The 14597-nt window shown below is 38.5% G+C and overlaps 1 protein-coding gene across 2 annotated transcripts in view; it reads right to left on the reverse strand.

Moving 5' to 3' along the window:
* Nucleotides 1–4086: 4086 nt before the first annotated feature.
* AP1G1 (adaptor related protein complex 1 subunit gamma 1) overlaps nt 4087–14597 on the reverse strand; it is a gene marked incomplete at its 5' end in the record, with an annotated part of 79581 nt that continues 69070 nt past the window's right edge. For both annotated transcript variants that reach the window (XM_082863056.1, XM_082863055.1), the window contains 4 exons: nt 4087–8231; nt 9097–9195; nt 11839–11999; nt 12120–12227. In XM_082863056.1, coding sequence (XP_082719182.1) covers nt 8130–8231; nt 9097–9195; nt 11839–11999; nt 12120–12227 — 470 coding nt within the window. In that variant the 3' untranslated portion in view covers nt 4087–8129. The remainder of the gene's footprint in view (nt 8232–9096; nt 9196–11838; nt 12000–12119; nt 12228–14597) is intronic.

The raw sequence follows: 14597 nt of genomic DNA on the forward strand, positions 1-14597 counted from the left end.
CTGCGGCTGGCGGAGGCTGCACAGGGACGCCCGGCCGGCGTTACGCCGCACGGAGCCTCGGCGGCGAGCGCGAACAGCCTGCGGCCCCGCCCCCCGCAGTCCGCCGGCCCCGCCCCCTGCCGCCCTGCCGGCCCTGCCACCCGCCGCCCCGCCGGCCCCGCCCCACCCGCAGCCGTTTCGGCCCTGCGTAGCCGCGGGCCCGGTGCGTCCTGGGCGCTGCGAGCCGCAAGCCGCTGGGCGGGCTGCCGGGGACCTCGCGGGCGGAGCCCGGCGCCACCGCAGGGCTGGGCCTCCGTTGTCGGCCGCCCTCGGTTTGGCGGACTGAGGTACAGGGAGGATTATTTGCTGCTGTCCCCGCCTCCGAAGTACGGGCTGGACAAGGAAGGGGGGGTGGAGGGCTGCACCTGTCAATAGTGACGCGAGGACGCTGCCCTCCGCCAAGGGTGCCTCTTATAACTGACCTTTCCCAGACCTTCCCTCTGTACTTCAAAACCGGATGCCTATATTCAATATCCTATGATAAAACATAATGGAAAAGAATATGAAAAAATAATGTGTATATATTTATAGCTGAATCACTATGTTGTACAGCAGACATTAACACAATATTGTAAAACAACTATGCTTCAATTAAAAAAAAAAACTGGACTGTCACCCTCACGTACAAAGCCACTGAACGAATTGTTGAGAATACTCACCTTAGCAAGGCCCTTTCTCTTCCTTATTAGAGATGCTCACGGCCTTCTTCAGCAAATTCGACCCCACCTCATGTACAAAATGTCATCTCACCTCCCAGCCACATTTTAATTTCTCCTCATTTAGTAAAATTATCAGAATATTGTTCTCTGCTTCAAGCAGTAATGTGGTCTGGTCTGAAAGCCATTTTATTATTTGCAATTCTAGTTCAGAAAATTTTTATTATTTTCTTTTAGTTCCTGCAGTGATAGTTTTGTGACTGGTCAGTGGGCCAAATCAGACAGCCAGATTCCAAATTTCAGCTCTACCTCTTATTATTAGATCTATACCCTTGTGCTATTTTATCTAAGCCTTTGGTTCTTAGCTGTGAAATAGAAATTAGTCTGTATAGTAGTTATTATGAAGATTTTGCAAATGCATACAAAGTGCTTGACACATAGCAGTGATTCATAGGTGTCACTATTATTCTGAATTTCCAAATTTAAGAGACACTCAATTCCTTAGAGTCCTCTTGTTAATTCTGCTCTAAATTGTCTTAGGAAACCTTCTAGACCTCTGGATTTTTAGGTCTCCCCTCCTACACAGGTGTTGAATCTTCAGGCAACTTCTAAGGAATTAGCAGAAAAAAACAAGTTCTTGTGCTTTGAATAATTGGTATCACCTATTAACCATTGCTTCAGCTTGCCTAGTACAGACCAACTATATGTTAAGAATATTTTAATTGTAGGTTTAGAACAAGAGAGTTTGACATCTGTCAGTGCAGTCTGTTCCCCTCTTCTATGTATGCGTTTATAGATATTTTAAATTCCAAGACAAAATTTGACTCTTGCAAAGATTCTGACTCTGTACAAATTATTTCTTCTGTGAAAGTTTGGTCACTACCTTCTCCCCTCTCATGAGTTACTTTGTATATACCAAAATTCCAATCTGCAGTCATCTTCATTTCTTTGTCTCATTTTAGTGAATTTAAAATGATGTCTCTGTGAGTCTGGTGTAAAGTGAAAAAAACTCTTTAAGTTGTCTACCTCCTGGGTTTTCCTTCTACCCTGAAATTACTTTCAAGAAAGCTACTCAAAGTAAAGTAGTTGGATTCCCATTTCAGTGCTTATTGGGTAACTTCTTCCAGCAAGAACACTGGTATGTAAGGGATAAGCACCAATATGGAGACAGAAGTGGAGTAGACCAAGGGCAGACAGGCAGAGAAAAGAATGAAAATGTGGTTCAGAATTAAGTGCTTCTAAAAGCCTGTTTCTTGAGGTACTACACATTACATTTTCCAGATCTCATGAGCAGAAGCTCTTTATTAGTTTATCATCTGAAGGGGAAGGATCCTGTCACACGACCAGCATTTGAGTTCATGCTGGGGAACAGCAGTGGTAGATGATTTTTTTTTTTTTTTGTAATTAATGGGAGAGTGGGCTAAAGCATCAATTCAGAATACAAGCATATGCTAAAAGTTATGTATTTACTACTTCTTCAACAACGTAGTACCTCTTTCAAAAAGAGAACAAAAAAGCTAGGAGCCCAGGTGTTGCAGGGGATAATTTATGACGCAGCTCTCTTTAAAGGTCTCCATGGTTTAAGACCCAATTCAGTTAAGTGGTGACAACCAGTTGATTCTGAGTTTTCTTTTCAGATCATGTATTGCCATTAACATTTTATACTGTTTCAAAGGTCACATATTCATGTTCTCCCCCAGTTCAAGGCAGTGTGCATTATGTATGCCTAGGGTTATGTAACTACAATTTCTAGAAATGGTAAACAGCTCAGACTAACCCTAAAAATAAATTCCTCTGAGATTTTTTGTGCAAATATCCATCTGCCCTCACTGCAAGTTCATCATTACAAAAATCAGTTTGAATCAAGCCAAGAGACAGAGAAGTCATTAGACTTCCTCCTTTCTATATCCTTCCTGTAAGTGCATACCTCTCTTTCCACCTGGAAGGGGTTGGGGAGGGACACACACACACACTTTATCCCAGGAGCTCTTCCTAATCTTCACTACAAAATGGAAAGAAGGTCTGGAGAAGGAGAGTTCACGTCTGTAAGATTTTGGTAGAGGAGCCATAAGAGCTTACTACATTTGCTTCTTTATAGCTAGTTCCCACTCCTTTGATGATCACAAGTCATCTTTAGGCCTAAATCCTTTGTTATTTCTACCACAGATTGAGCAGATTTAGATATTCCTTATTTTAGTTTCAAATAAACAGGCTGTATTTACCTGGCTTCCAGGTTTGAAGGATTTTTTTTCCTTGAATATTTTTGTATTGTTGAATATGGGGACAACTGAACTAGGGAAGGAAATAGCATGAAAAATACTATAAAAAAGTGATAAAAATTGGGCTTCCCTGGTGGCGCAGTGGTTGAGAGTCTGCCTGCCGATGCGGGGGACACGGGTTCGTGCCCCGGTCCGGGAAGATCCCACATGCCGCGGAGCGGCTGGGCCCATGAGCCATGGCCGCTGAGCCTGCGCGTCCGGAGCCTGTGCTCCGCAATGGGAGAGGCCACAACAGTGAGAGGCCCGCGTACCCCAAAATAAAAAAGTGATAAAAATTAATTTGGTCCTTCTGGATGGAAGTTCAAATCTGAACACTATTCACTGTATTAAGTAAATGTCTAGAGTCTATTACTGGCTAACGTTTTCTACTGCAGCTTTTGTATTTTCCTCTCGTTACATGGAGATGAAGGTGTCAAGTAAATTTAATATTAGAAACAAAGATGAATTTTAACTAAGCCACATATAATATTATAGAAATGTCACTTATCAAACAGCACCAAAGGGCACTTCTGCATAAATTAGATAATTGCCAAGGCCTACTTCCTTCTACTTCTCAGTTAGGGGGCTAACTATCACACTCTCCCTCTTTTCAATAAGGGACTATCAGGGATCATCTGAGTACTAGAACACATAAGCTCCCAACTTTCAACCACTCTCACTTCTATGGAAGAGTTCATATAAAATAGATCATGAAACAGAATTCATTTGGCTGGTCAAGCCTTCCTCTTCTTAGACACAGATAAACTTGAACAAGTCACAAATAGACGCTTTAAACTAAAAGTTCATGACCACCTCTAACACACAATTCATCTTGACATGATTTATTTGCCTTGTTTGAGAATTCACCCATGTGGAGAATACCAGCATGGAAACAATCACTAGTTAAAATTTCCAATTGCACTTTTCACTGTCTGTAACTTCAAGTTTTTAAAAATTTGTTCAAGTTCCTCTTTTGGTGAGATTTCTGTGTAAAAGGAACATTAACAGGTCAGTAAGTTTAGCTCAAAGCTCTGGAATAAGAACTCATCAAAGGCTTCTCTAATCCACTTGTAAGAAGTGAGGAAGCAAAATTTAAATCATTGAGTATTGACTTTTTATTAGTCACTGTTCATAATTTGTTTCAACCAAAAGACAATACACACAGCAGAATTCTAATGCATCCCATGTAAATGTTTACATCCATTTTATTCCTCTCGCCTCTAAGACTTATCATTTAATTTAAAATTTTTTTTACATCTCAAAAATATGTCTGCAATAATTAGAACTTCATTAGCCGTCCCGCCTGGAAACAGCCTTTTAATATTTTTACAGTAAAGAAGATGTGATGGGACTTAATGAAAATGTAACTTACAACATTATGAAAGAAAAGGGACTATACAGGGACATAGTGGGAGTTCACAAAGGAAAGAGTTCAGAAGCTCTTTCCCATGAAGCCCCCAAAGAGAAAACAAAAACAAAACACACAAAGCGCAACAGCAGGTTCCAAAAACAAAAACAAAAACAAAACTCCAATGTTCCATGTTGAAGTCAGAATCAGCCTCGTGGAAGTTCAAGAAGCAACTGTGCATGCTGCTTCAGCCTTTTCTTCTGTTTGAATGTTCCAGGTCCTGGAACCCTGTAGATGGGACCCACTCACCGCTATTGCTTGAAAAAGAGTTATTCACTTCCAGTTCTACAAGCAGGCCCACCCTCCTGAGCCAGAGCTGGTCAAAGCGTTTTAAACTTCAGGACTTTCTGAGCACGTCTCTTTTCAGTGATCCTCCCCATTCCCAAACTCCTGAGTGCACAGACGTGTACCACCTCTCCACCAACCACAAAGCTCGTGAGTATCCACTTTTTGCTCTCTAGCTCACTCTCTGTTTAGGACAATGTGGGTAATACACATTCACTAGAAAAAAACATACGCATTCAAACTTTCCTTCCCCTAGTTCTCATAGCCCAAATATTTTCCAATGCAGAAGATAATGAAGTTGAACCTTGAAAACAGTATCCCCTAATTTCCAACCTCTCAGAACAACATAGAAATGGAAAGCATGTTATATAGTAGACGGAAATACTCAAACCGTTAGTGCTAGACAGTTTTCTTATATAAATGGGACAAACAAGGGGTATGAAGCACATCTTTAATCTACAAGAGGGAAGAATCCCCTCCCAAATGTTACAGTGAGGAATGTTTCTTTAAATTAGAAAGACCTTAAAATGAACAGATAATCACTATACAGAGCATGAAACATTCCATGGCTGTCCAAATTACCTCGAGGTAACAGCACCGGAGCATAGTGGGAGAAGCTTCTCGGGTAGAGCACCCTTCCTACAGTTTTCTGAGATTACTTAGACGAATTCTCCTTTAGGATTACTGTGGGGGTGGGGAGGGAGTACAGAATAAAAACTACTCTGGAAGAGGGGAAAAAATGAGGTAAAAGTGCATGTGAAATTGTCCAAGTAAGTGTGTTTAGGCTCACTGCTTATCACCCTGGAGTTATGAAAACAGCCATGGAAATCACCCTTTCCTCACAATGGCTCTGAAGTTGTAAATCTAAACAATTTTGCTCCCCCGTGAATGGTTATACTAGGGAAAGAAATAACTGAAATGTGCAAGTATTCATAGAAATTAAGAGATTTCTCCTTTAGCAGCACGGCCAAATGAGAGGAGAACGAATTCTGATCCTAGAAACTAAGGCACACTGAAGCTTTCAAAGATCCAATCATTTGAAACAGTCTTCACAACCATCAGTATCCTAGGCAGTTAGTTACCTGGCCGCTAGTCCTTCAATACGGTGCTCAGGTTCACTCTCTGGAATCATTTCATATTCTACACAGCACCCTTTGTGTTAAGGCCATGATTTTTACTCTGTCTAGACAAAGCTATGGATGATCACATAACTCTACCTCAAAACTAACATTCATGCAAGGAGACACTTTGTTCTGAGAGTAGACCCTTTCCAGCCCCATTAGCTAGCACTGTCTCATAGCATGATCTTCAGCAAATTTCTGAGATTCAAATCAGTTCAACTAAAGAAACTTGAGCTGGTTAACTATAAACGTGAGAGAGAAAATAAAGCCTCAACCACAAGAGGAATGTTAGACAAATTCTATTCAAGAAATCCACCAATATTATGTTAATCCTATCACGTTTCACAGCATTAAGTATCCATCCAATGAAATCAGTCTGCAAAGAAACCTTTAAAGACTATTTTTCATCACACAGGCAGAGCAGTTGTTTGAAACACACACTAGACCACAATTACTTTACTGAAAACTACGCACAAGGTAATATCCTGTTCTTGACTCAGTCAACCGTTTACCCAGTAGAATAAGTTTTAGCAAATCTTGCTCTTAAATACTAAAATAAGACCAGAAAGTTCCCCCTTTGGAGCCTTTAGTTCAACTCCAGTTTGTCAAATGTTAGGAATAATCTAGCATCTGATACAGAGCTAGATTTGACAAGACACTGAAGATTTTAAGTAAAGGCTTGGTGAAATGGAGGGGGAAAAATGGATATCTGTATCCAGTTTTAAGACCAAAGCCAAAGTGGTCCTTATACTGTACTCAATACAGTAATGATTGCAAATGTTTTAAGAGCAAGGTGGGCCTGACTTTTCCTTTTCTTTAGTACATCAGACATGGCACCTGTGCACCTGAACATACACAGTACATTCAACACGTGCCACAGGAGAGTCACCTTACCTCATGCCAGCAACTCAGTGTTAAGGTTTGATAACATGAGGGTCCTTTCTAAAAGCACTCAGTACTCTCACTAGTTTAAAAAGCTCTAGATCTCAAGTCTTTGATGCAGATACTCATAAGATTGGCCTCTCTTGAAAGACCAACTTCTCGCACTCAGGAAAGGATATTCCTACCCTATGGTGTCTATAAGACTTCCTCTGACATAGGGGGCAAGGAAGCTACAAGGCTTCATTCCAACACCATAAAGTACAATATAGGAAAGATTTCATTAACTGCGTGGTCTTTATTTCAGTGCCAGTGTTACAGATACAACACAAATGTTCCAGTTAGAAGAAGGAATTCAAACGGAATGCCAAGGTCCAAGCCAGGCTCAGGAAATAAAAAGGGAGATTTGGAGTAATGGAGAAGATGACTCCAATATGCTCTAGAGTGAATCAGATACTGACTCTTCCTGTGGGCAAAGGTGCTTTTGTTAAGGAGTCTGTACTTTAAAAGTGGCAAACTCCTCTTTCCACCCATTTACCATAGTTCAGGCAAGTCATGGGTTTGGGAGAAACTTTAAAATTTGTAGTGGGAATAGGGGCATTAATAACTATTAATATACCTTTTGTAAATCGTCCACTTTGCACTTTAAGGGGAATCAATTTTGAAAATCATGGAGAGTACTCATGACTACAGCTAAAGAATGCAGAGAAAGGGGGGCTGGAAGAGCCTTTGAAGTTTCTATTACAAATAGAGCACCATATCCTTCATGCCAAATCTAAACAAAAGCTCTTTTTAACTGCATCTGTCCAGTGTTTACAAATAACCTTTCAAGGTCTGACCAGTTCTTGGTAACAAACATACATACATGTGTGTGTCTGTGTGTATACAGCAATGCACAGAAAAGGCTACCAGGAGCCTAATGCCTCTTTCAAACATTGGGGGAACCAGTAGAAAAAGGCAGGGCTCCCTCATGTCCACCGTTACATTTCCGTTCTCAATGCCAGATGTAAAAAGCGCCTGAAGATGGTAACCCAGCTAGTGAGGAGTAAATACCCCACCTCGCCCAGTCCACAGAGAAACACAGTAAAAAGAAGGGGCAACTCTTTGCTGCAGAGACAGAGTGAGTGTCTTCTTGCCATGAATTCCAGTCCTCTCCTCCAGACCAGCTGCTTATTTCCTCAGGGGCTCAGGGAATGTTGATTCTGGCTGTAAATGTAGGAGGGGTGGAGAAGTGCAGAAAAAGGAGAGGAGGAGGAAGAGTGCAAAGTAGCCTCCAGAAGCAGCCGGCCTCAACAGTGGAGGAGAGGAGATTAGTCTTTAACAATGCTTCAAGGTCAGCAATAACTTTAGGAAAATCCTCCTCAACAGTTCTCTTCAGCTCCTCATGCCCATGGTACAGTTGGGGGGGACTTGCAGCGATCATAATCTCCTTCCCAGAGTTCCTTTGATTGAGTGGGATAAGAATGAGAATGGTGCTGGACCCTCATTGCCAGGACTGAGGGGGAAAGTTGTTCACCTCTGCTAGATCTTGCATTGCTGAGCCCTTGTGATTATATGTGAGCTTGATCCGCATTCGCAGCTGTTGCTGTCAGAAGAAAAGAGAATAAAAAATTACACACTGAAATAAAATCTTTAGAATCTGTACAGTCTACAAATAGACTTTTAATCTTAGAAAACACACTATTTTAAAGCAGAACTCTCTTAAAAATGAAACACAGGCAAAAAACAACAACAAAAACCACCTAATACTCTAGCTATTAGCCAACATCATGCAGTCAAGTAGAGAAAATGCATCTCCAGAACTCACTGTTGGCTTCAATCCTAGAATCACATTAACAGGACAGAACCACTCAGGAGTATTTTCACAGAAACATTTGCTAAGTGCTTTTCTCAAGATTCAACCCTTGTATCCAATTTTCTAGAAAAATGAGGTAAACGTACTCATCTTATGCTCTACATTCAGATATACTGGTTGCTTTGTCCCCCTCCCCATGCAAAAACCTAGACTTTTAAGCCTCTAAATAGAGAAATCTTTAAATGTGCATTTTAAAGATTTTTTTTTTTTGATGTGGACCATTTTTAAAGTCTTTATTGAATTTGTTATAATATTGCTTCTGTTTTACGTTTTGGTTTTTTGGCCATGAAGCATGTGTGATCTTAGCTCCCCGACCAGGGATCACATCCCCACTCCCTGCATTGGAAGGTGAAGTCTTAACCACTGGACCGTGGGGAAGTCCTCTAAGTGTGCATTTTAATGAGATACCACTAAACCATTTTGTGTGTCTGGGCTTCACTTATTATCTACAAAAGAACAAGGAGGTTAGACCAGACATTTAAAAAGATTTCTTTTCTGCTGTGAGTCAGAAAAACCTTTGAGAAACAAAGCAAATTTTATTTCAGGGAATATGCTTACACCTGGCTCAGATAATGTCTTCAACTGTGCTACTCACCTTCTGTGGGTTCAGAACTTTAATGACTTGTGTGATGGTCCCCGTATTAAATGCTGGGACGATGCTGCTGCTAGGAGACAGAAGCTGCAGCTGGAATGTCTGGGGGGAACAAAGGGCACTCTTCAGAAAAATACACTTAACACTATGTCAGAGATGTCAACAAATACAGTCAGACACGCAGATGATGGTTCAATTACCAGATTTACCTACTACTAAATTCTATTTGTTTTTCAGATATCAGCAATTCACAGCATGTGGGCTATCACTTCATGGCATTTATAAAACGCCATTGTTTCTAGCAATGAGCTACTCTTTCCTTCCTGGTAGAAGCAACTTTAGCCTACCACTTTTCAAAAAGTAACCAATTCTCGTTCTGGCAACCTCAGTTAATAGTAACTGATCAACTATGTAACTAAAAAAACAAAACAAACAACAGCAACAAAAAAAATGGGTCCCTGCGGTTAAAAAAAACTAGAAAGAAATGAAGAGCTTTCTAAAAATAGTAAACCAGCACACTAGTCACCAACTACACGCCTTCAAACTTTTGTGTATTTGGACGGTTGGGATCAGAGACTTGAACCTTTGTTTTCTAAAGCCTATATAATCTGGAATGTGTCAAGGGTTACTCCTACAGGACAGAGGTAAAGGAAAAGCTGAAAAAAGCCAGTTTGTTAATACGTATGTGGAACACATCAGGATCTCTACATTGGGGACACAAAGCCCTAACAGAAAAATTATGTGCAGAACTAACCCATACAGCAAAAGACCTGGAAAAGCCAAACACCATAATTTATTGAGTGCTGGTGGATTTTGTTTGTTTGTTTACAGGGAAGAGAGATAAAAGAGCTGTGAGCAAGACAGGTAAGTCATAGTTAGCACTATATAGTATGTATGCAGCTATTTTACAGACTAGGGTTACAAAAATTTTCCTGAAAGTTTAGTCTCCTAAAATATTAGAGAGAGAGGAGAATTAGAGAGAGAGAAAGAGAAAGAAGAGAAGAGGGGGAGAGAGAAAGAAAGGGATGGAGGGAGAGAAAAGAGAGAAGGGCAAAGGGGAGAGAAAGAGAGGGAGGGAAGGAAGAAAGGAGGGAAGGAGGTTCGTGGGTCTAGGTCTTCTCTAAGGCCAAAAATTATAAAAGCAGAAATTTAATCTCAATGCACAAGTTTATTACTTTGGGACTTATTCATAAGTCTACTGTCAAGATAAATTATGTAAGCTAAAATTCATTTATTTACATTTATTTCATTAAATGTTAGATGGCATCAACTGTAATTCACACCATTATTTTATATACCACTGAGAAAGAAAATAGGCTGCCAATGAAACTATGACAAGGGTATCAATTTTAAAATGTACCTCAATTTCAGAAATAACAAAAAGTAAAAACAGTATTAGTAGAATCTACGAAATACAACGTTTTGAAGTTCAAGATACATCATGATATGCAAATAGGCATTGTATAGTACAACACCAAGAAGAAGGCCATACTTTAAAGCAGAGACAGTATGTTGCTAGAACCGCAGCGTAAAATAATAAGTATAAAACTCTAAGTTGTAGCAACTAACATTTACTGAGCACCGAACATACGAAAAGTGCTTAAAACAGTACCTGGCACATAAAACTCATTTATTCCTCAAAGGAACCCTATGAATTAGATATCACGATGACACACCCCCTTTGCAAATGAAGAAACTGAGGCATAGAGATTAAGTAACCTGCTTAATGTCATACAACTAGTATTGAAACCACTAACTCTACTGCTTGTAAAACATCTACATTATTCTGACTCCTAAAAATCCAAGTAAAGAAGGTTGCAAAGTCAGCAGTAACCACAAGTAAAAGGTCTTCAATTTCCAAAATTGTGTTGTCTGAATGTCATACTTCACATGTCACTGAAAAGATCAGATTAGCCTAATCTATCCCAGGGGTTGGTAAAATATGGTCCATGGGCCAAGAATGAACTGACACCTCTTTCTGCAAGTGTTTTATTGGAACAGAGCCACCACCTTTATATATCGCCCATGACAGTTTTGGCACTATGACAGCATATAGCCTAAAATACTCACTATCTCGTCTTTTACAGAAAAATTTTGCCCACTCCTCATTCTACATTTTCCTTTTTCAAAACTTTTCATTATTCAATGATGAACATAAACACTCCTTAAACTAAGATTTGGTATAAACAAAACTTCAATTTACAAAAACAAGCAGTCATTGCATCAATAGTAAACTAGATGTTAATGAAGGAGGAATGTTTCTCTCACATTATCAAGAGGCAAAAACTTTTAATTCTGATCCAGTGACTAGAAGAGAATATCAAATACATGAAGTCTGTCATCTTGACTGAACTTTAATTCCACATTACAATTTGTGGTTTTTAGGTCTTTACCACTGTACTACTGAACCCCAACCTATCCTCAGTGCCCTGAGCATTAATGAATCACCTTGTAGAATTCTGCTCTGTCGCTATTAGGCTGCCCTTCCTTTATCCATTGTAGACAATACTAACTGTAAGAATATTTTTGACTAAGCAGAAAGTATTCATTAAAAATGACATGCTTAGTTAAAAAAAAAAATGACATGCTTTAATGAACCATAATAGTTAATTACTGTTAGTTTGAGTTAAATCTGCAAATTTAGTTTAATCTCTGAACATTAAAATATATCCCTTACCAAATACATAAAAAATAATCAGCCAATTTTTAATTCAAGGAAAAAGGCCAAGAAGACAATTATAGTACCTTTGGTACTGCAGCCTGGAAAACAAAGTCCGTCATGTCCAGCTCTGTGCTGTTGGAGGCCTGTATCGTTATCACTGTGACACTGGGGTTGGTGTTTGACCGTTCAAAGGTGAATTCTATCTTCAAGCCATTCTTACTGTATGCTGTGATGGAGGGGATGCCTGGGAAAGCACAGGGAGATCAGTCTAATTGTAGTCAGCCTAATGCTTGCAAAATTATTACTTCCTTTCTTCAACAACTATCTCTCATTGCTCTAATGATGATAACACCAGTGATCGTACCTGTAGCAATGTCATTGAAGAGAGGCTGTGATGAAAGCCCATCCAACAAGAAGGGGGGCTGGGATATCTGTGGGACTGAGGCAGGGGCGGGAGCAGCAGCTGGAGCACCTAAATGAAACATCCCAAAGTTAGGTCAATCTTAGCCAGAATGACAAATCTCACCAAGAAAATATGGAAGAAAATTATCATGACCTCAAATTAAGGGAAGGATGCCTTAAACAAGATGCAAAAATAACTAAAAATTCAAATACTTTAAAATGAATAACTTCTGTTCATTAAAAAAAAACATAAAAAAATAGACCAAAGGCAGAAGAAAATGTATGCTACAAAATAACAAATGGATGATTACCCAGAACTATAAATATCTTTTACAAATCAATAAGGAAAAAAGTTAACCTAATTTAAAAGTGGTAAGAGAAGTGAACAAGCATTTCACAAAAGAAGGACTGCTTTGATTAATTCTTGCATATTTACACAGGGAGACATGTTACAAAAAGTGTGCATAGCAAGATAATTTCTAACAATGAAATTCTGGAAACAAAATGTCCATCATCAAAATAATGGGTAAGTAAATTGTGGTACACTGACAAAATAAAATACTATACATATACAGCAGTAAAAATGTGAATGCACTAGAAATGCACTTAACATGGATTATTCACAAATACAATGTTTAGCAAAAAAAAGCAAGGTATAAAAGTACACATGCAGTTGGATACCAGTTCTAAAAAGGCAAAAAATGGCAAAACAATACTACACACTGTATCATTCTAGAAATACACATGAATGGTAAACACCAAAGCTAACACTATTTTAGAATAGATAATAGTTACCTCTGGGATCAAGAGGGAAGGAGATAAGGAGGCAGTACACAGGGAATGTCAACTCTCTTAGTAACATTTTATTTTACAAGCTAAGTAGATCAAGGCATTTATTAATTTTAACACACACACACACCCTGGGAGAGGTGGTGTGGAGTGGGGGAAAGAAATCATCAGATTATCATACTTATTTGATCCTTCCAAATAAGAACAAGTTAAGGAGGGCCAGGGATAGAACGTGATCATGAACTAACAGAAATCAAGATTCTAAGAAGAGGCATAAGAAAATTCAGCAAAAGAAAGAGAATGCATTTTATGCTTAAATAGATTTCAAACTACTTATAAAATTAACTGAAATTACACCATTTAAAAAATTCACAAAATGAAATAAAGGCTGACTTAGCTTAAAAAAAATAATGCCCAAGTACACTAGAAAAAAAATCACATACTAAAAATTAGCAAGGAAGGTAGAAATACATATGGCTAAGCAAAGCACAAGGAGCTAAAACAAATGTGGACACCACAGGATGTGCAGTCAAGCAGATTACCAATGAAGAATATAAACAAATATTCATATAGTTATCCTAGTTTTTATAAATCTAATCTAGTAATTTTCCCACAATTTCCATTTTCAAAACAATTTTAGAAACGTGTTCCCATGGAAAATCACAGGCTACCCAAGACACACAGGCAACATATGAGTCCCTAAGTCCCCCAAATTTTAGCTTTTTTCCTCCTGCAATGGTACAATACGTAGTTTTGAGAAACAACAGAAACTCACTGCTCCAGTTCCTCTAAAAGCTCATACTAAATTTATTTCCTACTTTCTACTGATTTAAATTACTGTGCATTACGATATGACTGTAATGATGGCTTAAAGAATCTAGAACTCAAAATTTTTTTACTTAAAAATTAAAAAAATGGGAAAACGTGTTTAAACTCATTATGAATAAGGAAAGGAAAATCTAGACTTTTTAACATTTTATCATTTTACTTTTTCATTTAAGACTAGAAAAACAAGAAAGTCAGAACAAAAACAAAACATTAAGACCCCATGATAAATGAGTTAAAGGATACAAAAGGAATGTACGAAAAGGAAATTCATGTATAATGCACATATGGATAAATATAAAACATTCCCTTGAATGAAAAAATAAAAATTAACAAAATGATAGCATCAATCTTTCAACTGTTAGGGCTTTTTAAAAAAGACGATAATATTTATGACTATACAGTGAAACTCATGGCCATATACATTGAGGAAACGATAAATAACATTTACCAAGTGCCTACTATGTGTCATGCATGTACTAAGTCACTGTTCCTCACAATACCCTATGACGTTAAGTATTTATCCTTCTTACTTTAAACAGATTCAGACAGATTAAGCCTAACTTAACTTAGCCTAAGAATGTAAACCCAAAATAAATTTGGACAAATTTATGTAATAACGATATGTTGAGGCATCAGTTATGATAAGAAAATTCTGGAAACAAACAAAATGCCCAATAGTAAGGAACTGAATAAATAATGGTTCAAACTTCTTAATGAAATATTAGACAACCATTTAAAATTATAATTGGTAAGATTATGTACTAACATGGAAATGCTATTATGTTAATAAATAAAGCATATCATCTATACACTACGGTTTGTT

Source organism: Leucopleurus acutus, assembly GCF_964270905.1.
Source record: "Leucopleurus acutus genome assembly, chromosome: 20".
NCBI lineage: Eukaryota > Metazoa > Chordata > Mammalia > Artiodactyla > Delphinidae > Leucopleurus > Leucopleurus acutus.